General features: G+C 46.3%; 1 protein-coding gene across 3 annotated transcripts in view; it reads left to right on the plus strand.

Moving 5' to 3' along the window:
- The window catches only part of LOC119161269 (inhibitor of nuclear factor kappa-B kinase subunit alpha), a 103,957-nt gene extending 82,739 nt beyond the window's left edge, over positions 1-21,218 (plus strand). For all 3 annotated transcript variants that reach the window (XM_075879621.1, XM_037413658.2, XM_075879620.1), the window contains exons 18-19: positions 12,582-12,736; positions 20,881-21,218. In XM_075879621.1, coding sequence (XP_075735736.1) covers positions 12,582-12,736; positions 20,881-20,950 — 225 coding nt within the window. In that variant the 3' untranslated portion in view covers positions 20,951-21,218. The remainder of the gene's footprint in view (positions 1-12,581; positions 12,737-20,880) is intronic.
- Positions 21,219-23,872: the final 2,654 nt, after the last annotated feature.

Genomic DNA, 23,872 nt, shown 5'->3' on the forward strand with positions numbered 1-23,872 from the left:
TGCATGCCAGCATGACGGTGAAGCGCCAGTGCTCGTTGCCAGTAGACAACAGCTTCATATCCTTGACGCCATGCTGCATGATCATGGTCGATGAAGGCATGTCAAACCACACGGGAATCACATCGACATTGTCAATCTGCCTCATCAAGTAGTTGTTCTGCTCCCGAAGCCGGTTCACGAAGCCCTGAAAGTTTATAAGCTTGTCCTCGAACTCGTCTGGAAACTTCTGACAGATGGATGTGCCCCACTGGAAAGAAAATTTTTTGCCTCTCATGAATCGACGCACCCAAGAGTTTGGTGCACGAAACTCTTCTCTCGTGAGCCCAGCTTCTAGAGCGAGTTCCGCAGCTTTCTTGCGAATGGTATCCACGATCGCTGGCAGCGAGCATGCATCAACTTCCCACACAAAGTTCCCTAGCATATTCTCCAGCTGCGGATGAACCGCACTTCGCCCACAAACATTCTCCAATGATTGCACAGGTGCAGCTTCCCTTTCTGCACCCTCCAATAGTGCACGAATTTTTCTGATACACCAAAGCGGCGCTGAGCAGCCATATTCCCATTCGCTTCTGCAAACTCAACAACCTCTAGTTTAAACGCAGCTGAAAACTGCCTTCTCGTACCGCTACTCATATTCAATGAACGAAAAAAAGACCACTAAAAATGAAACACAATGTCAAGTGGAGCGAGAACTTACAGATCGGAGGCAAATCACAAACACGAAAAAAACAGACAAGAGAGAAAAAAAAACAACCTGCTACTGGATTTGAATGCGAATATGGCCATGTCCAGCTTCTCATGCACATGCGAGCCACATGTTGCCAGACAGTGGTGCACTGTCAGCTAGACACCGCTATATGAGACGATGGGCGACTTTAGCTCTTGTCACCTGCGCACGAAAAAGGATCGGAACTTGATAGAACGCGGTCAAAAATTAATCAATATTTGTTAGGGAAAATGCACTTTCTGGGCTCCAGCGCGGCGCAGCATGCGATATATCGGATGCCCGGCTGTGCGGGAGTTCGGTATACGGGTGCACTGGTCCCATACTTTTGCATGGGAAATGCAAGGGGATTTCTCAACTGTTCAATATGGCCAATAGTTTGATATTGTTACGTGATTTCGTCTGACTGAAAGAGGGCATAGTGGGGCATACCCAAGAAAAAGGTGCCTCGGACTGATAGTAAAGAAGTGGACGTTGTTGGTGAGCTGCGTTGTGGCTGCGGACTGACAGCTGTTATTTTCCACGTAACATTTTGGTGGAAGTGCTGGGTGCTCTTCTGACAACGGAGCTACGCAGTGGACGCCTCCTTAAGTCTGCTACCATGGCTCCGGGTGAGGATACGGCTTCGCCACCTACCTCAGCAACGACAGCAACCATGTACGTCGCCCTAACGCAACCCCGTAATCCCGGTACCTTTACTGGAGAGGACAACGCGAATGTGGACAAGTGGCTTAGCATGTACGAGCGCGTCAGCAAGCAATATGGCTGGGACCCAACCGTTATGCTTGGGAATGTCATTTTCTATCTTGACAAGACCCCTCGCATCTGGTTTGAGACCCACGAGCACGAAATCACAAGCTGGTAAATGTTTAAACAACAGCTCCGCGACCTCTTTGGCAACCCGTTTTGTCAACAGCTTGATGCCCGAAAGCAATTGGCCGTACGTACACAGACGTCCACTGAGCCCTACTTGACTTATATTCAAGACGTCTTAGCGTTGTGTCAAAGGGCCGATCCCAACATGACTGAGGCCGACAAGATTTCGCACGTTTTAAAAGGAATCGCCGACGATGCGTTCAGCCTGCTTGTATTTACCAACGTATTGACCATCGACGCCGTGATCAAAGAGTGCCGCTGTCTCTAGCAGGCGAAGAGTCGACGCATCTTGCAGCAGTTTCAGCGCCTACCCAACACCGCGACAACGTCGTCTTGCGAAGCCACTGCTTGTCATCCGTCTACAACCGAAGACGTGACGCGCATCGTCCGACGTGAACTCGAGGCCGCTTACCCGGCTGCCAACAAACCGACGTTGCCCGACGCCTCAACGCCAGCTGTCGCCTTGATCCAGGCTGTTGTCCACCAGGAATTCGCTAACCTTGGTATCCTGTCCACTGCACCCACCCTGGATAATACTGGTCCCTCGATAGCTTCTGTGGACATGAGACGTCGCCGTCCGTACTCAATTCGAACCAGGAACCTGTCTGAATGGCGAACAGCTGATGATAAGGCCGATCTGCTTCCGCTGTGGTCGCGCTGGACACATCGCTCGTTACTGCCGCAGCCAATGGCCATCTATGTCTTCTGGCTCGTACCCCGCTTACAGTAACTCATTCCGTCCACCAAACCACCGTTATCCGACCCGCACTGAGTCTACAGAATTTACTGCCCCTGAGGACTACGGCCACCCTGTCCCGTCGTTGCCACCGCCTCAAAGCCGCCCTTCTCGTTCAAATACGCGTCGCCACTCTCCCTCACCATCGTTTAACCGCCGCATGTCCCCGGAAAACTAGGCTGCGCAGCTTCTGGAGGTGAAGCTGCCCTGTCGACCTTACCAAAAAATCCTTTGTTGCCCTTACGTTTGAACTGGAACACCCTAGAAGTATATGTTGATGGCACACTTGTTGAAGCTTTGATAGATACGGGCGCTCACGTCTGTATTATGAGTTCGCGTTTTCGTTGTCGCATGAAGAAGGTTCTCACGCCCCCCTTGACCAGTGTCGTCCAAGTTGCAGATGGTGCAACAGTCCTTGTCGTCGGTATGTGCACAGCTCAACTTACCGTAGCCGGTCATGAAGTGGTCGTCCTTTTTACCGTGCTTGCAACATGTCCCCACGACCTCATACTAGGCCTCGATTTTCTTGCCGCCAATTCTGCTCTAATTGATTGCTCCGCTGGTGTGCTCCGCCTTGAACTGCCACAAATCAGTGCCGCCCCGTACCAACCTACATGCCGATTACAATGCAGCGACTTTGTTCGCCTGCCCTCCAAAACTGTGACGTACGTCAATTTTCTGTGCTCACCAGCTGTGCCCGATGGTGACTATTACGCTACGCCTCTCACTGACGTACTCCTTGCGCACAATGTTGCAGTGCCCTATACGGTGCTCAGCATCACAGATAACAAAACTTGTTTACCTCTTGTCAATTTCGGCTACATGAATCAGGTGCTTCCACAAGGCATTTCTGTGGCCCACCTGTGTCCGTTGCTCGATTCACAAATTGAAGTGCTTGCCTTAGACACACTTGTTTCATTGCAGCGCACATCACTCGCAACACATTCGGGCAGCCGTCAAATTGTAGACATGATCGCCACTGATCTTCCGCCTCCGCAAGTTGAAGCCCTACAACATCTTCTCGAGGCCTACCAGGATATTTTCGATTTTGGCGACCGACCTCTTGGGCAGACGTCCTTTGTCCAGCATCGCATACACACAGGTGATGCCAACCCTGTTCACCGCCGTCCCTTCAGAGTGTCTGCTCTTGAGCGGAGCATAATTCAGAAGGAGGTGAACAAGATGCTAGCGAAGGACATTATTGAACCATCCTCCAGTCCCTGGGCATCCCCGGTTGTATTAGTTAAAAAGAAGGATGGATCGTGGCGATTTTGTGTGGACTATCGCCACCTTAACAACATCACCAAGAAAGACGCATACCCTCTGCCCCGCATTGACGACGCCCTTGATTGCCTCCATGGTGCCGCCTACTTTTCTTCCATCGATCTTCGTTCTGGTTATTGGCAGATTGCCGTGGACCCCATGGACCGAGAGAAGACGGCTTTTGTAACACCCGATGGCCTCTACCAATTCAAAGTCATGCCTTTCGGCCTATGTAATGCCCCCGCCACCTTTGAACGAATGATGGACTCCTTGCTCCATGGATTCAAGTGGTCTACGTGTCTTTGTTACCTGGATGACGTGATTGTGTTTGCTCCCACTTTTGAAGCGCACCTTGAGAGACTGTCGAAAATTCTTGATGTATTCCGTCTCGCCGGCCTTCAGCTGAATTCATCCAAGTGCCAGTTTGGTCGCCGTCGCATTACAATACTTGGACATATTGTTGACGCTTACGGCGTACAGCCTGACCCAGAAAAAGTTCGAGCTGTGAAGGACTTTCCTGTGCCAAAAACCGCCAAAGATGTCCGCAGCTTTGTGGGGTTCTGCTCCTATTTTCGGCGGTTCATCAAGAACTTCGCGGAAATCGCTCGGCCCCTAACAGATTTGCTCAAACCAGATGAGACGTTTACCTGGGGTCCCTCGCAAGCAGCAGCATTTTCCGACTTGACCACTTTGCTCACTTCTTCTCCTGTGCTGGCTCACTTCGACCCTACGGCACCGACAGAAGTGCGCACCGATGCCAGCGGTTATGGAATAGGCGCTGTGTTGGCTCAGCGACAACGTGGGCAGCATCGCGTGATAGCTTATGCCAGCAGGCTGCTTGCTGTCCACCTCGGAGCGTAATTATTCCATCACAGAGTGCGAATGCCTAGCGCTAGTGTGGGCAGTCGCGAAATTTCGCCCTTACTTATACGACCGACCATTTATAGTTTTCACCGACCACCACGCTCTCTGCTGGCTCGCCTCCCTCAAAGATCCCACAGGTCATCTCGTCCGCTGGGCACTCCGCCTTCAGGAGTATTCTTACACCGTAGTGTATAAATCAGGAAAACTGCACAAAGATGTGAATTGTCTGTCACGCTACCCTGTGGCCGACTGCGATCCTACGAGCACTGATTCTGTGGGCTGCGTCCTTTCCATCTCCCAGCTGCTTCATCTCGGGGACGAGCAGCGCCGCGATCCGGATATCAGCCGCTTAATACAACAGCTCGAATCTTCACCGCAAGACGCTTCTGTTCGCATGTTTACCTTAAAGGACCACACCTTATATCGGCGTAATTTATCGCCCAATGGTCACGACCTACTTCTGGTCATACCAAAGCACCTGCGTTTCAAAGTCCTACGTGAGCTCCATGACGCGCCAACCGCGGGTCACCTTGGTGTCTCTCGCACATATGACCGTGTCCGCCGCCGCTTCTACTGGCCTGGCCTTTCACGCTCTGTACGTCGTTATGTCAACGCTTGTGAAATTTGCCAGCGTCGCAAAAAGTCGTCGGGACTCCCTTCCGGATATCTTCAGCCCATCGACATCCCATTGGAGCCATTCTTCCGTGTTGGTCTGGACCTCCTCGGTCCCTTCCCAACATCCGCCTCCGGAAACAAGTGGGTCGCGGTGGCTACGGATTACACTACCCGTTATGCAGTTACGCGAGCCATGCCAACAAGCTGCGCTACAGACGTCGCTGATTTTCTACTACGCGATCTCATTTTAGTGCATGGAGCCCCTCACAACTGCTGACAGACCGAGGCCGTACGTTCCTTTCGAAAGTGGTTGATGATATCCTGCGTCCCTGCTCTACCCAACATAAGCTCACGACATCGTACCACCCCCAGACAAATGGGCTTACAGAACGTTTAAACCGCACCCTGACAGACATGCTATCGAAATACGTCTCGGCCGACCATCGTGATTGGGACCTTGCACTACCCTATGTGACGTTCGCATACAATTCCTCCCGGCATGACACTGCTGGGTACTCGCCATTTTACCTTCTGTTTGGACGCGAACCAACATTGCCGTTGGATACCTTCCTGCCAGCCGCTGCACAGTCTACTTCTGAATATGCACGTGATGCTATTACCCGAGCTGCCCACGCTCATCAGCTTGCCCGCAGCAGATTAATGGCGTCCCAAGACTCACAGAAGCATCGTTACGACGAGCGGCATCGCGACGAACACTTTCCAACAGGTTCCCTCGTTCTTCTTTGGTCCCTTACGCAACATGCAGGCCTTTCAGAAAAACTTCTCTCTCGTTTCACGGGCCCATACCGTGTGCTTAGACGAGTGACCGACAATACATATGAAATTGTCCCTGATAATCCATGAACCTCTTCCGCTCTGCTGTCAAGGGACATCGTCCACGTATCAAGGCTCAAGCGTTACCACACTGCTCCTGCTGTGGCCCCGTAAACTCGCCGGGTCGGCGCTTTTGCCGCCGGGGGTCGTGTTACGTGATTTCGCCTGACTGAAAAAGGGCATAGTGGGGCATACCCAAGAAAAAGGTGCCTCGGACTGATAGTAAAGAAGTGGACGTTGTTGGTGAGCTGCGTTGTGGCTGCGGAATGACAGCTGTTATTTTCCACGTAACAATATATTCGAGTTCGATATATCATGAATCGACTGTATTAGCAAGCGCACACTATTCTGCTTTCTCCCATACCGATCGCACTGATCGTCACACATTGAAGAACTTCACGCTGAAGTGCTTGGCGGTGGCACAATTCCCGTTTTCTTCGACCAACTTCATAACAGCGAGTTAGAATTTTGCCGTATATGCAATTACTGTAGCCCATCGCAAGAAAACAATAAAATCCCGACGGATGGATGACGTATCCTAAACTTCCGAAGTTGCAGCGCGGATGCAGAAAATGAAGGGAACAGTTGGCGCGACAGGCCCAACAGGCCCTCGCATGCCTGCGGTGCCGAAAGTTGTCCGTGCCATGAAAGTTGTCCGTGCCCCAAGCTGTATAGTGGCTTTTCTATTCCTGAGGAACGAGCTGGTGAACTTGTGAAAGTTGGCTCCTAAGTTGAGAGAAGAGATGGAGGCAAGTATGTGGGAGTGCGAGACATTGTCAAAGGCCTTTTCAAGATCGAGTTCGAGAATAGCTCTGACGTCTTTCGTCTCCTTATCCATGATTTGATGCTTCAGCATTTTCATGACGTCCTGAGTAGATAGGTGTAGTCTAAAACCTACCATGTTGTACGAGAACAGGTTAGTGTTCTCTATGTGCTTTGATATCCAATCGTTGATGGCATGCTTGGCGACCTTGCCTTACGGGATGTCAGTGAAACGGGTCGTATGTTGCTAAGACTGGGACTCCGGCCAGGTTTAGGTATGAGAATAACCGACGTCATTTTCTAATGCTCAAGGAAAGTTCCCATCTCCCAAATATAATTGATTTCTTTGGTGAGGTAGGTGACAGAGTCATCGTCTCAATTGTGTAGTGTCTTGTTTGTAATGCTATCCGGGCATGGGCTGGAGTTCCCATTAAGATTGTTTAAGGTGGTCCGAACCTCTGCTTCCTGGAAGGGCTTGTCCAATTCAAAGGCTGGTGATCCCGTGTATTGCGCGTAGCCAGAAGGAGGCCGGGTTGTGTCCAAAGGGGGGTATCTCTGTGGCAGACACTCCGTCATTTCCGTGTCCCATTTAACCTTCCTGTCTGAGTGGAGTATTCAGTCTACCAAGCGCGTCTGGTTGGATTTAGATTTGGTGTCCTGCAGCAAGTGTCTAAGGAGGTTGCATTTTTCCCCAACTCTCATCTGACCATCCACAGTGTTGCAAATCTCGTCCCAATGCTGTTTTTCCAGCGTCTGACAGTGAGCGGTTATTTCCTAGTTAAGACTTGCGATGCGTTCTCGCAGTCTTCGATTCATACGGTGTGCTTTCAACCTGGCAAGGAGGGCGCTTTTCGCCTCAAGATGAGCAAGCTTGCTACTCGTTTTATTGACCGGAAGATCAGTCTCTATCGTTTTGGTGGGTGACTTGACATCTTCGACCAGCTGAGTCAGCCACTTGTCGAAATTCGTTGGGTCATTAATCTCCTCTGCGCTCTCCGCCCTTGTCTAACTGAAGAGGTCTCAATCTGTGAATTTGAAAGCTTTAGGGGCCTTTGCCTGAATTCGTAATGTCGTACTCAAAATACAGTAGTCGTTCCCCAAGTCCTTTTCCAAGTTTAACTGTGTTGCCTCCCCCGTGGTTGCGACAAAGGTGACGTATGGGGTAGTATCCCTAGAGCAAGAATTTCCAGTGCGGGTAGGAAACATGGGGTCAGTGACCGAAATCAGATTCAGATCCGATACCGCTTGCCAAAGCTCGGCTCCCTTGGCAGTGGTGTGAGGGTAGCCCCAAGCATGATGGGGTGCGTTGCAAATCTCCCACTATAACTATGGGTGCGTCCACTTTCCTAGCGATCGTAATGGCTTTTGATAACATTTAGGTGAAGCGATGGTGCCTGCCTCTTGAAGAGCTATATATGTGGAGTATGAAAATGCTATTTTTAAGGTTGCTGCCTGGTATAATTTCTAAAAGAGAGCGTTCAATCTTGCTATTTGCCATGTGCAAATTGTGCTCAATGTAAGTGTACTTCTTGGACACAAACGTGCAGATACCGCGGCCATCTGGAGGTTTCGTGACGTGATGGGTGTAGATCAGCTGGGATTTAATATACTGTTGTAGAGCTGCCTTCTTTGATTGGAAGCCCCAGCAGTTCCACTGCCAAATTACAAAATTGTTAAGGTGTCTTACCATTGGTGGGCCCCTCAAAAGCTCTCTCCTGAGAGACGCTACAGGTTGCCACCTTCTGCACGATCCTGACCTTAGGTATTACTTGGGCCGGAGTAGCCTCGGCAGATTGTAAAGCTTTAACTTGGTCAGCCTCGATCTTTGTGACTCTGTTGTCCAATACCGCAATCGACTCGACCACCGCCTTGAGAGCCTTTTTGATTTCATTCAAAGTATTCTTCACCTGTGTTTTGAAATCTGTGTCCTCGTTATTGGCAAGTTGTTCTAGCGCTCTCTTTTTTGTTGGTTTTGCCGCTGGCTGGACGTCCATGGGTACCTCATCGTGACTAGCATCCGATGCGGCCTCTGTACAGGAAACTGTGTTTGAAGGAGACGGAGATGAAACCTGCTGTGATTTCCTTAAGTCGGCTGTTTCAGCCCTGAGTTGCTTGACAATGGCCCTGAGATTAGCATTTTCCCTTTGCATCTGTGCGTATATATCTGAGTGTTGCTCTGGTTTGGTACCCCCTCTTTACCTGTGGTTTGGAGCGCTTGATCATGGATGCCCAGGTCTGGTGCTGACTTCCCTGCTGCATACCATTGCAGATGGTAGGCGCCCGTGAGTTAGAACGGCCCTTGGATCTAGAATGTCCTCTGGATCTCAAACGGCCCCTGCTCCGCCTCTGGAGCAGGATCGCCCTCGTGGTGGTTGCAGCTGTTGGCTGACGTCAGGCGGGCGCCAGCTGCTACTCCGTCTAGCTAAGTCGTAGCGCGGCTGGTAGCGATGGGCAGTCTCCTCCACTATCTGTGAAGTTCATGTCGTCAGCGTCTTGTTCCGCAAATTCTATCGTGTATCGCATCCGTCGCTCTCATCTTCATCGACGGGCTATGTAGAGCACTTGAAAACGATGCTTACACGTCTTGTCTGTTGTGGGATGTGGACCCCCACACAACTTGCATTCTGGGGTGTAGACATGATCCTTCGAAGGAGATCACATACCACAACCTCTACAGACCTCCTCTTCTGGATGGGGACAGACATCGGCTCGATGACCTAGCTTTCCACAGGCATAACAGACATTCGTCTGTTGACGATACAGTGTGCAGCGAACAAAACTATTTCCACGTATGACGTGATTTAGGACTTTTAGTCCGTCAAAGAGGATGATCACTGTGGTGGAATTCTTGATTCTTTTCGGGTTCCTTGGGTGTACGATAAGTGAATAAAGTTGTTCTTGACCGATGTTCGCGTCAATACCCTTGATGATACCTTTGCACGTGTCATCGGGGGCAGCTCGGTAGGCACTAACATCAAAACTAGCGATACCGAGAGTAATGGCAGTGATCTTGGAGTACGCTCTGGCGTTCCTTTCCGCTGGAGTGCTTATAACTGCGATGTTCTGCTTCATGTTAGGGCATACCACGTCTTCCGCGACTTCTTCCTCACTGAGCGCTGCAGCCACTGCGAGTGACTTCGCGAACTTAATTTGACTCACAGTTTTCATATCCAGGCCATTTCTAGGTTTCACGATGACTCGATGGTGATCTCTTTGAAGGTGAGGAAGTCTAAAAGCAGCGGTAAGACGCTTTTTCTCCGCAGCTCGGGAGCGCTGAGACGACCATGCGCCGTCGTGCATGGAGACGCTTGCTTGCGTCTCGGTCTTGGGGGTATGCGTCCCACGAAGCTTACGTTTAGTGGTAGCCACAGACCATCCAGAATCTTGAAGATCATCGGGAGTGACACCCGCCCCATGACAGAGACTTGCATAGACATTCCGTGCGTAGAGGCTGAGGCCGCTCCACCGTAGCCTCAGCTTAGCGCGCTCAGCTGAGCGGATGGGCAACCAGAAGAGTCTTGAAAAAGGGTCAAAAAGCTGTATCTGTTTCTCATCCCAGGAGGATAAGAAACAGAAAAATATATGTTGCATTGAGGAGGAGGTCGAAATGCTTACAAAAGAAGAAAAGAAACTAGAAGCCAGTGTTAAGCAATTAACAGCTTTAGAAGACTCGTATGCAGAAAAGACAGAAACAATTAGTGACTTGACGTGCACCATAAAGTCAGACAGCCATAGGAAGACTGCCAAGACCAAGCTGCAGAAGATAGTGGATATTGATATGAAAATTCAGAAAAGGCAACAAGTCATTGTGTAATAACTGTTCCCTTATTTTTTCTATCTGAATAAAGATTTGCAACTCATGTCATACTGAAAGTCATTACGTATGCAACTTTAAGAAACTATTGTTGAATTCAAATGGCGGAGTCGGAGCAAGTTTTTCGTGCTCTTTACGGAGCAAGTGTGTTCCATAGGAAGAGTGAGGGCGGGAGTCAAGTGTTCCAATGAGAGGGTTGGAGTGGATTTAGAGCGGGAGTGGCTCTGAAGAGCGGGAAAAGTTGCACCACCGAAATCTGCGGAGTGGATCGGAACTCGGTGTGGTGCAATCTCTTTAACACATTCGCCTGCTATGCGGCGCTGCCGCTGTCGCGTATTTTCATGTTTTGCGACAGCTCCGATTCTGAGCCCTTCAGTTTTTGCACAAGCAGTTGATCGGATTGTGTCACTGACACCCATACCAATGAGCCACGTCGGCACTTGAAACTTCGTTGCAAACTGACCCTAACCAAGCATCATGTTGGGAAAGAAATCGTGTTAATACGTGTAATAAAGCGTTTCAGAACTGTAGAGGAACAACCAGGCATCGCACAATGTGAATTGCATAACGAGTTGGTCATCGAACGCTCCAACCAATTACAAAATCTTCATGCATAATTTATGTAAATTAATTCTCCTCATCAATCGCAGCACCAAGAAATCGCACAAAATTCCTTAAAGATACGTAGCGAGTACCTCTCCTCTTCAAAAAAATGATGAAGGATGGCGTAGTGAATGCCTCCTTACTACACAAGAATCATGATAGCTTATGGTGTAGGGGTTACCCTGCAAGTGTTTAAAAAAGGTTCTAGAAAGGCCACTCTTCCAGCTTTTGTTGTGACAGGGCTGCACGTTCCGTGCAGGCCTGGCAGTTTTTTATTGACACAATTTTGACATATTGCCATGCTGTCATTACATACATGGCCGTTCCTTAGTGGAATTTGCACAGGTGGTGGTTTAGTGAAAAAAAAAAAAAAAATGGCACTTAAAAAACAGAGGCAAGACAAGCTATAGCCTAACGGAAATAACATGAGGCCGAGTCGGTTATTGTCAGCACTACTCGACTGGCGTTCACTTATTTTTAGATTGAGCTTTGCCTGCGAAACTTATTATAGCAGAAAGAAGTGGCTGTGACATTAATGTGTCTTATTTGCCACGTGACATCATCAAAACATGGTGACAAGGGTATAAAATCAGGGAACAGTCCACTTTGTGAGGAGCATGTCGGTGCCCTGTCTGAAGCTCAATAGAGCTTATACTACTTTAAAAACTCTTCAGATATTTCTAGGAAATAGTACAGAAAATGATTGTCACACTTTATGGCATATGAGACAGCACAAAAGAATTATACATGAAAATTTAATAGAGAGAAAAATAGAAATGCAAATGTGTACGTATGTGTGTCTGTGACAATGAATGTTTCACAAATTTACCACAATGACTCTCATACGGAATCGCTGTCAGATATCTGTAAAATTAAGGCTCTTCACATCTCAAAGTATTAGTTACGATACCAGCCTACAATATCATTTGTTCTTTTTTGAAATGCTGAAGGCATTCTTTTTCAATGTTATAAGGCAAGGCTACCATCACAAATTCATACTCTACATGTCTAAATACGAAACATCATTGCTGCAAAAACAGGAAAACATTTGAAAATCAGAGAAATGCTCTTCTGTCAAGACAGTTAACATTTTGCGGCTGGACATGTCACACTAATTCTCATTCATAAAATAGGATTTCGATTGATAGGAAACCCAATGCCTGCACGGGCAGGTGTCTTAGTAATTAAGCGTTTCAGAAATTTAAGATGGAAAAATATAAAAGGAGATATTCTTCAGTGACAATTACAGTCGTCAGTCATATTTGCTTGCTTGCACGATTATTGGTTTGTGACAATGCGTGTGATTGCATGTGCAAGTGAATTTTAGTAGAACATTCAACTAAATCTTTCCGCTTGATAGATGTTACAAGTGAATTTAAATTCATATATTACGGTAGTATGTACTAAAAGTGTCACAATCACATTTTCACACAGGTACTGTTTTATCTTTTGTGCTGCATATTGTGAAATTCCTTGCTATTCATTTTCAGACATGCGTGCATCCAGTTGTGCCTTCTCCTCGGGATCAAACATTGCTTTCCGCTGTAAACTGTAGTACTTCGTGGAGTTCTTTATGTCAGCAGATGGATGAGCAGTTGAAAGAAAGCAGAGCACAGCGCGATGAAGCTGACACTGTGGTTGAATTGTAAGTATGCCCCCTTTTAGAATCAAATTTTTTTGTAAAATACGAACCACCAAGTCTAAGTTTCTTTATTGCTAATTGAAGTTATTTAAGTGAATCAATCTATTTTTTTGAAATTGCCCTAATTCTGTTAGGGTGACTGTAAAGTTGTGAAAAAGTTGTTTGCATTGTTACTTGGACATGGTTTATTTGCAAGTGACAAGAGCTTATACAACTTTTTAAAAATGATGCATTGTAATAAACATAATTCAGAGATGTACAAAAATAAGCACACAAGAGCCCGCAGCTAGACTGGCTTACGGTTGAGCAACCTGCACGCGCTTCCGTAGCATAAGCAAACTGAGAGGGTGAGCACACTAAAAAAAACTATAGTTGTGCATGCGTCCGGAAAGTGAAAGGAGTGAAAAACATATAACATGCCTTCAGCTTATCGCCAATAAGATGGAATAGGTCCTTGCAAGTCCTCAAAACAGTTAACTGAACCACAGTGGCATCATTTGTGTAAGTCATCACCTGCGTGGAAACAGAGGTAATTGTGCCTCAGTGAACAGTAAATGAGAAAGCAACAAAGCGGCCGCTTTGTTGCTTCAATTTTGCAGGCGCGAAAAACAGAACCAATTGTCTGACAGATGAAACCAAAACTAGCCACTGCATGCCCAGGCATGACAGAATGCACAAGCGATAGCCATCGCTACACTGTAGTAAAGTATAAAAACAAACAGAGACGAAGCTGCATGAAGAAAATTTATCCTATTCCCACTATGCCAAACAAGAGAAACGATTTGAAAAAGATGCGCTTTTTAAACACGCAAATGGTGTACACATACGTCAATAATTGTGAAAGGGTTAAATGTGCTTGAGCAAGACATAATAAGGTTAAATGTGCATGAGCAAGCCTCTTTCAGCGCACTTCGTGAGTCAGTTAGGACTCCTTATTTGTCACATTTAACAGTTAATGAAGACATACAAAGACATTTACGAGATGTCTGAGGGAACAGCTGTTGATAGTTTGCTGAGCATGTTATTTGTGGTGCAAAGCTTGAAACTTGAAGGCGCAAAAAAAAAAGAAAGACAGATGATCGCCTTCTGTCTTTCTTTCTTTCCAGTCCTTTCCAGTCTTCATGTTCCAAGCATTGCACCACAAATAACATGTTCAGCAAACTTACGCAGCAACTTGCCCAGGAAAAAGTTCTTCCAGAACTGTTGTTAGGTTCGTGTCATCGTTGTGCTGTTTCAAAAATGTTCAAGTACAGTCACCAACTAGCCTACCTTTCAATTCTTGCCACCCAAAGGGGAAAAAGGGGTGCTTTTTGGGGAGAAGGGGATAAGAGTACTTCTACAAGTGTTTAAATTTATGATATAAAACATGCCATGTTCAGTCCTTGGCACACACTGCTATGTATTGTTGCATTGTTTGCTTAGAAGTCTACACAATGCTCATGTATGAAAAACAGAAAATGTAGTTTACCATCTATTCTGTTAACATACAAATAAATGCTGTCGATATGTAAGCTGTCTATTTGGGACATAAAGCCCCCAGCAATTAATAATTTTTGTCGTCTATGGCCAGAAGCCAGCTCTCGTTTTCAGGTTGAGAACTCCAGTCTTTCGAAACAAACAGCGACTTATTTGCGCTACTTCAAATGCCCTCATGATGCAAGCATGTAACCACTGATGTTTATTTTTCTCTAGTTAAATAATTGGTACTACAGTTGAACATGGATATATTGAACATGAATAGGATCAAAAAATTACTTCGACATATCAATAATTCGATATAAAAAAATACAAGCCCCAAGAGCTAGGGCAAACCTTGTATGCATAGGCCTCAGGCAAGTGCGGCTTGGCATAGTACGACCATGTGAAGCACTAGGCACTGCTGTTTGGCTTATCGTACGGAACCGAAGCTAGCACCAAGGCAAACTTGCTCTCCTGTGGATGCCTAGGAACCCAGGCAGGCTACAGTTCGACAATTCCCAAAGGGGACGTGGATGAAGGAAAACACGTGCTTACCGTGTGCCGCCCGAAGAGAGAACCTTCCCCGCGCACATGACTCGGTCTCACTGACTCTTGCAGCCCTGAGAGCACGCGCTGCACCGTCCCAAAAGCACAAAAGAAGTAAAGAGAGCGGCAGAGCGGTGAAAATGCTCGCAAAATGGTCGCGGGCACGCCTCAGATTCACACAGGACACAAGATAAAAATCAGTTGAAATTTGCTGAAGTTTTGGTGACTGATGAAAAATATTTAGTATCTTTGAAGTTTTTGAATTTATACTTATAAAATACAAAAAATATCAACACAATGGCCAAAAAACCAGCCGAAGATGGCTGATCTCAGCTGGGGACCAGCAACCAGCCCAGCCAGCTTTTGCTAAAAAACCCACTGGCTAAAACTTGCTAAACCACTGGCTAAAAAACTGGCTGGGCTGATATAAAACCAAGCAAGTGGCAACTGTGACTACAGTGGGGTACTGTCTGGTCTTTTAACCTAAAATGGTTGGCAAGGCCAGTGTCCAGGCAACTTTTTTATGCTGCTGCTGTATTCGAAGCATGGTTGCACCAACCTAAGCACCACTTCCACATGATATGAAGGTTATTCCACAAAGGCAACAAGCAGACTGCGGTTGTAATGTGATGTGAATTGTTGCCCAGCTGTGAATTGTTGCCACAGTATGACAAAAGACCACGTGAAATGTAAATAAACATAAAGGAATAGATGACATGCAGAAAGAGACAAACAATGCTCTCATTGTGCTGCGACTCGGGTAGTGTAGCCAGTGGGACCTAGAGTGAATGTCGTGCCCGGAGCATTCATCCCGGTGAGTTAAAGAGGGAAAATACTTTTATATACAGTATTTACATGGTTCAGATCACAGAAAACAGACGCGGCGCTCTTCAACGCACCGGATTAAATTGGAAGGTTAGGGTCAGCCCCGCACATTCTCCTCTTCACGCAGTGGCCGGGATTCCACCGATCCTGCAGGACTAGCCAAAGCGTAATGTTAAGCATGCCTAAATCTCCAAAGGCCAATGGCCAGTTGACAATGGTTGGTTATCGCCACCTCGTATGACCCTTTTTGAGAATGTGGCGGTTCATTGAAGATGGACGTAGACAGGAAATGGCCAGACAGCCAAGACCTGCACAGCATCAGCGAGTCAACACTCACCGCATATTCGTGGAGTGCTATTGTTTCTTCCTTCTATTCCACTCAGGAACGTTGCTCAGTCACAAAGAAAGGCAGGAGAAACGACGACTGGCATTGGTTGTCGATGCCAGCAGGGCGAACACTCCACGATTCTTTGTATCGGTCACCACTCGAAGGACGGTGACATCGTGGCATTTGTGCGAGACACAATTGTCCCTTTAGCACCGTGCAATACTATGTAGTGAACCCCATCTCTGCCACTTCATCATGAGGAATAAAAAAAGTTTAACATGGACAGAGTTGTTCACCTTTCATCAAAGGAGCCCTGACATCAAATTTACTGATGGCAATATTTTTGCGTCAACGAGTAGCTATCAACCCCCTAGTAGCGATGTGGAACCTATAACACAACTGAGGGACGCATAACTATGGCATCACTTTTATTGATTTACCGTATTTACTCGCGTAATCCTCGCACTCGCATAATTCTCGCACCCCCTACATCGCCCAACAAAAGTCCGATTTCTTTTTTTCCTCGAGTAATTATCGCACCCCCGAAAACTGCTGCAATAATGTCGTCTGCTCTTTCCAGCCACTGATGATGAGAGCACGCCATCTGGCCCCATCTCTTAAGCATCAAGCGTACTATTGCAGAGTTCAATCCAAGCCAAGCCAAAGTGGCCAGTGCGCGTTGCGGCGTGTTTTGTATGTTGTGTCGGTAATCTTGTCACGTTATGAGGCGATACTGAAGCTGTACGGCTGCTTTCAAGTTGCAAGTGATAGATCATGCACTAAACAACGCCAACAGGGCCGCCGGAAGGCCCTTCGGAGTCTACGAGTTTTGTATTCACTACTGGTGACGGCAGCTGAAAGCCACCAAGACGCGTTGGGCCTGCCGTGTGCCTAAAAGTGGGATTGATGTTAAACTTTGTTTTTTCAGAAGGAAACTGCGGACGATTCTGTTAAATAGCCATCAGCCCAATACTTACGTCCCACGCTTACCTTTTGAGGGCCCCTGTTGAGCGACGAACGCTACCGCTACCTCCGCAACGTCCGCAAGCTTTGCGTATGGTATTCTTTACCATACGCAAACTATATGTATCCAATTTTCGTGTCTCAAATAAATCTTGTCTTGTGTTGAACCTCTGCTTTAATTGTTGAGGTAAGTTTTAATTAGTACTTCTTAAAGCTTGCTGTTAGTTGCTGGTGTGAAAATTCCAATTTGCGGCCACTTCGTTTTCTTTTTCGCTCTGTATGTTTTCGTAGAACGTTTTCCCCGTGTAATTCTCGCACCCCACAACTTTTCATCGGTTTTACGGCAAAAAAAAATGCGAGGATTACGCGAGTAAATACGGTATATTACTGCTATCTAGCACGATTCAAAACAACCGGCAATCCTGCCATTATTAAAGCTGGGAGAGCAACCAGTGGTGCTATCTCGCGGTCACCTGCAGACTGCACCACAGCTGACCGATTCTCCACAGAAAAAAAATTTATGTCGGGTCATTTTCGTCTGCTAGGCGCACACATTCAGTCATGCCTTGTCACCTGCATTGCCGTCATCGTCATACAAAATGTCAACTAGGGTCGAATACAACAGTCTGGAGCTTGGATTCACCGCGATTCACGACATGGGGAATCATTTTTGCTTCTATTGACCTTTTGTAGAACAGTGGTTCCAAAATGGACACTGTTCCAAGCAGCAATGAGAAGGTGCCCGAGAATGCCTGCTTCGGTCACGCTCACTCGTGCATCTAAATGAGCTATATTGGTGTGTGTGGCGTGCAGAGCATCCAGGTATACTCAAAAAGGTCAATGGAATAACGGGTTAAGGGAAAGAGCACCAGCGGAGGATAGAGTACGTTCCCTGCTGCCAGATTCTTTGTGCCTCCAGATGGCCCCACCTATCCGACCTCTCATGGTGGCTGCGGCAGTAACTCGGTATTATGCTGACTCAAAGCCTATGGATGAACTAAAATTCACTATTAGCGATACCTACATGCTACTTGTTAGCGATGATATCTGCTATATGTTACTCCATTTCGATAGCTTATGGTCGTGTTGGCGTGTAACATACGCGTAATTAAAAGACACCCTCATTGCACTTTTTCTGCGCTTTGAATCAGACAACTATAACTCACAATGGCTTCCCGACGCCCTTACTGACGAGGACACGTTGAATCATGCTCTTTTCTTTCGCCGATCTTTTATGGGCGGTTTGCATTTTGGTAATTTCACGAAAGCATTCAAAGCAGTACGACAAAGATCAAACATGACGAGTGAGTGCGTTTCCAAGATTCAGCACCAGTCGGCGCGAGGATAAGAACACTCGGATTGTACTCGTCATCCCTACTAAAGCAGTGTCACTAAAGATGGTATGCATGGAATGTATCACACCGAACACGTTGCACTGGTATTGATGTTGCAGGGGCACTCCATTTTCTATTAAGCTCTCATGCGCTGTTTGCCGTCGAAATAAAACAACTTCCATGTGACAGGCACCATTCAAATTTGGCCAAGAGGACCTGCGCACACTGAGAAATCAAATGAAGGGCACATCTCGATTTTGAAATTTGATGTCAATGCTCCTTTAATTCATTGGCATATGTTTTGCTGTGCGGATGTTCTGAAATAGAAGAGTTTTCGGCCCAAAACATTGTTTGTTCAAGTACTGCAAATATTCTGCTGTTAATCGACAGTCCTCAACTGAAGCCAATATCCAGTGTCATTCAGCAGAGCTGTGTGCGCTCATTTATACACTTGGGCTCCTTTTTTCACAATCTTTGAAATTTTGCCTAATGTCTACCTACTTAGTGATGTATAAGATGGCGCAAGTTTTAGCCTGGACTGTTCATATAATTGCTATGGTAATAAAAAGGGGCAAGACGGGTTTCCTGTCAAAAGAATCTAGTAGTGAGCAAAGCTTTGACCCGCGCTTTTGAGGCAGCCAGCTGCGCCGTCTCATCCATTCACGTGTTTCCCAGGAAGACACACGCGCGTTGTCGTGACTGAAATACATTATGCTCCTTGTGTTGATCCTTTGAGACTTTCACTTTAGTGAAAAACTCTACCCTCGTGTGTTTGGCCACTCCTAGCCACTATAAGACTGCAACGCTGATGTTGGCGCTTGCGAGTGAGACCACCTCCCACCCCCTTTTGTTGTTTGCGATGTTTTTTTGTTTGTTTGTATGTCCTTGTTTTGTTTTTTTGTGCCGTGCGCACCCCCCCCTCTTCTCCTCGTTACCAAAATCTCCCAGATTCAGAATCCTTGAACTTGGCAGGTATGCCTTGCGCACGATCCGATCTAATTGGGGTTCGGGCGGCCCAGTATTACGTCCGAGCCTAAGTGAGCCGGAAACCAGATGATGAGGTGAAGTTCATCTCGCATGGACCTGCCTTTAAAGACCCTAGCTGACTCTTTTGAGACTAGACTTGATGGAAAGGCCCTCACAGCAGTTCGGGAGTCAGTGTAAATGGTGGTGCGTTTAGGATCTAATTGCGCCATAGCCACTGCTACCTGTTCAGCTACTTCTGCCATTGAGGTGCAAAGTGAGGTGAACAAGAGGTCTCCTTTGTGGTCCACGATAGCGACTGAAAATCTGCCAGCATTTTCGTGATAGGCTGCATCTACGAATGCTTCTGTACTCATCAGATTCTTTAGGAATGCTCTTGCCCTCGCGAGCCTTCGACCCTTGTTTAATTGTGGTATTATGTTTCTTCGGCATGGGTCAACAATGAATGATTCCCTGACATGATTGTCAAGCTGAATTGCCTCACCTTTGTTAACGCCAGGTTGCATGCCTGCGGCACTTAACAGGTCCCTTCCTGCTTTGGTACCGGATAATTTGGTAATTTATGCCATCCTTTGTGCTTCTGCTAGCTCATCCATCGTATTATGGACCCTAACTTAAAAAGCATCTCCGTACTGGTTGTTATTGGGATACAGAGCAAATTCGTGATGTTTTTGCGCATAAGTATATCTATCTTATTCTTTTCTGATTGTGTCTAATTAAGAGCCCATACTATACAGTTCACGTGGCTCTTAAGAAAAGTATGATGAACCCTAAGAAGCATGTCCTGCCCTATTCCGCCTTTCCTACCGGAAACTCTCATGATCAACCTAATTATGTTTTCTGTCTTTCTGGTAAAATGGGCTATGGCCCTGGCGTTAGAGAGCTTGTTCCCCAGCAGCCTCTGAACCTCCTGGACACCAAATTGTTATATCATTCGCGTATAGTGCATGGCTTATGTGTGGTACTGCTGCAAGCTTCCTTGATAGTTTGCTCATGACGATATTAAATAAAAGGACGGAAATGACCGCTCCTTGCGGAGTACCTCTGTTTCTAAGTGTATATACTTCTGAGGCCAAATGCCGCGAGCCTATTTTTAATATCCATCAAGTACAAGGAGACTTATAGGGATTTGTTGCACGCTTCAAGTGCTTTCTCTTTTCGTACCAGCGAGCACGCTGAAAGGTACACAAGGAGGGAGGGGAAGGGAGTATAAGACAAGGGAGGAAGAAGATGCATCTGTCTGTAAGCACCATTAATAATATAAGCGCTTTTTTTTTCTTTTTTTCGCAAGTGCACCTTACTTTCAGTGCGATCGTGAGCATGCACATAGGTACGTGTCAGCATTCCGCGGAGGCCGCGCTAACTATGCAGCTCACGATGCTGAAGTCAGCCAACGGCTGTGGACGGACGGTCATTTGAGCTTATGGCATTGTCGAGAGAAAGGGGGAGTGATTTCTAGCTGACTTTGAGAAATTCCAAGCCGCATGCTGGGATATAATAATGTTTGGCTCGTGTGTTCTCAGGAGCCTCAAATACCAGTTAGCAGCGTTTTCTGACCATGCTGAAAAAGTGTTGCAAGGCTCTTTTAATCTGTCACTGTAACTTAAGTTGTTATTGCCTTTTTTTTTGTACCTTTAAGTGTAGATTTTGAGAAATATTTGTGACTTACGTGACTGGTATTGCATTTGGTAATTTAATTTCTTCTGCAGGGTCGACGCAAACATCGCCAAGCTGGAGAAAGAATGTTGTGAGCTGTTGAAGAGCATGGCCACAAAATAAGCAGGAAATTACCTCTCTGTTACCTGTGCTTAGAATTCCATCCCATCGGTCTCTTCCTTGTTCAGTGTGGCTTTGAAAGACTTATCCAAAGTGTTAAAGGGACACTAAAGGCAACTATCAAGTCGACGTTGATTGTTTTAGTAGCTGCCCAGAAACCTCGTAGTGTTACTTTTATTCCTAGAAAGTGCTTATTTTAAAACAAAATTATGGTTTTGGTGGTCCACATCAGGATAGCACACTCCAAATTACCCACCTCAAGCGGTACGTGTTGAGTCACTGTGGCCATGCACAACGTTGCCCTGGTTTACTGCACAGCCGCTGACACTAGTAGCAGCAGAACGAAAGTAGTGGGAGCCACAGCAGCATTAACACCTTTTGAACAATTTCCTGCCGTGGCCTTCAAGATTGCAGATGTGCTTGGTTCAACTGGGCCCTACTACATGGCACGACGTGTCCAGTTTAACCAGGAAAAATTTTAATTTTTGAACCACTCACGTCTTTTCTGATGGTAACATGCGGCGGTTCTTTCTTCCATGAATCAAACAGAAATTAACAAGCAGCATTTTATTATGCCTCTTGATGCATGGAAGATTGTTTATTTAGTGCTGCTGGTTCGATTACTAGTGATTAATTTTAGGCAGTACCACTCACGTCATCGGGATCATTTGGGAATATCCTACGCACAGCACATGTGTTCTCATACATTTACTTTAATTTCTCGGTAAGTAGGGCGCTACTGTTGATAATACCGTATCTACTTGCGTAATGAATGCACTTTTTTTCTAGAAAAATCTGAGAAAAGTTGGAGGGTGTGTTTATTACATGGGGTAAATTTTATGAAAACTTTTTTCGGGAGAAGGAAAAAATGCGGTAATGCAAGAAAAAGTTTGGTTTCTTAGCCTTTCGCAAGTTAGATACGCAAACACTGTTTGGAAACAGCTTCTTTGTTGCACTTTACTCATCTTTGGTGGTTGATAGCGCTATCTTCTGCAAGCTGTCCCCGGGCCGCCCGTGCACAAATTTTGTGACCATCTTTTCTGGCAATCGTCTAACCGCAATTGTGGTATCTGCTTGTGATCTCAAGGAGTGCCCAAAAGCATGCACTCACGGGGGAACGGAGAATGAAGGGACAGAGTGAAGAAAAAGAAAGAAAGTAAGCTAAAAAAAAAGGGGGGGGGGGGGTCGCAGGAAGCGACCAACGTTGGCTGGTGTGGGCAGTTTGGTGACTTTCGCTCTCTGTGTGCTTATCAGCTGACATATCTCTACACTGGCACCACTGGTGAACCCCCACCGCTGTGGAGCATGGTTAAGACGGGGGAGGTGCCTTGCACAGATAGTAGGAAAAGCAATAGGCACGTGGCAATGGGCGAGGGGGGGGGAGCGAGCCGAAGGGGTTGTGGGGGGTTGGCAAAGTAATTAAAAATGAAAGAGAGCCAACGGATGTGGAGGCGCCAGTGTTGGTTAGCGGGACTGCAGCGGATGAATTTATTTAAGGCCTGCGCGTATTCATCAGCTTCCTGCTGATGAATACGCGCAGGCCTTAAAAGTTACCAAAGATCGTTTTCTAAGCAACACCTTACCTACAATGTTGAAGACTAACCCTAAAAAATTTTGGCTAGTGATCAATCCTCAAGAAAGTGATCTTATAGTACTTAATGATCTTAGCGGTATCGCTATACCGACCGACCAATGCTCGAGCATGTTTAATGATGTTTTTTCAAAAAAATTTTCTTTACCCACCACCACCAACGCTCCCCATGTGCAACCATATCACCACGATCATATGTTTCCTGTCATTCTCAGCTACGATGATGTCGCAAGCAATATTAAGTCACTGAAACCATCCTTGGCACCGGGTAGCGATCAAATAAACGTCAAATTCCTCCAAAATACTGTCTGTTATTCATCCATAATACTAACCAAAATTTTTCAACAGTCGCTCAACGACGGTGTTCTCCCATCAGAGTGGAAAGTCGGGAAGGTAGTTCCAATCCACAAATCGGGTAATAAGCATTCTCCCTTAAACTACAGACCCATTTCTCTCACTAGTATACCATGTAAAATATTAGAACACATTTTGGCTTCTCACCTAGCAAATTTTTTAGAGTCACACTCATTTTTCTGTCAATCGCAACATGGATTTCGCAAATCATACTCTTGCGAAACTCAATTAACACTTTTTGTGCATAAACTAAACACCATTCTTGACAAAAGCTTGCTCGCCGTCTGCATTTTCCTCGATTTTTCCAAAGCTTTTGACAAGGTGTGCCACAAACTGCTCATTTTTAAATTACAACTACTTAACCTTGACCCCTGCCTTGTAACTTGGATTAAAAGTTTTCTTACTAACCGCTCACAATTCATTTTCGCTAATGGAATTAATTCTGTGGAATGTGCGGTACATTCTGGTGTACCACAGGGCTCCGTTCTAGGTCCGCTTCTTTTTCTAATCTATATTAATGATCTGCCATCTTGCGTCACCTCATCTGTTCATCTTTTTGCCGATGATTGCGTAACTTTTCGCGAAAGTCGCCCTTCTTCATTCTGACCTCACTGCTGTCCTTAATTGGTGTAACACATGGCTCATGGAATCAAACAGTAAAAAATGTAAATTCATGCGTGTGTCAAGAAAGATCACCACTTTACCTACTTATAACTTACATAACACATAATTAGACAGTGTCACCTCATACAAGTACCTCGGAGTTCATATCAGTAACAACCTAACATGGAATACTCATATTAACTATGTTGTTTGTAACGCTAATCGCATGCTCGGATATCTTCATGGTAACTTCATCAAATCACCTTCTTCTGTCAAGCTGATGTTGTATAAAACACTAGTTCGTACTAAACTTGAATATGCCGCGTCTGTTTGGGATCCATACCACCATAATTTGGTGTATTCGTTAGAAATGGTGC

The sequence above is a fragment of the Rhipicephalus microplus genome, chromosome X, assembly GCF_043290135.1.
Source record: "Rhipicephalus microplus isolate Deutch F79 chromosome X, USDA_Rmic, whole genome shotgun sequence".
Classification (NCBI taxonomy): domain Eukaryota; kingdom Metazoa; phylum Arthropoda; class Arachnida; order Ixodida; family Ixodidae; genus Rhipicephalus; species Rhipicephalus microplus.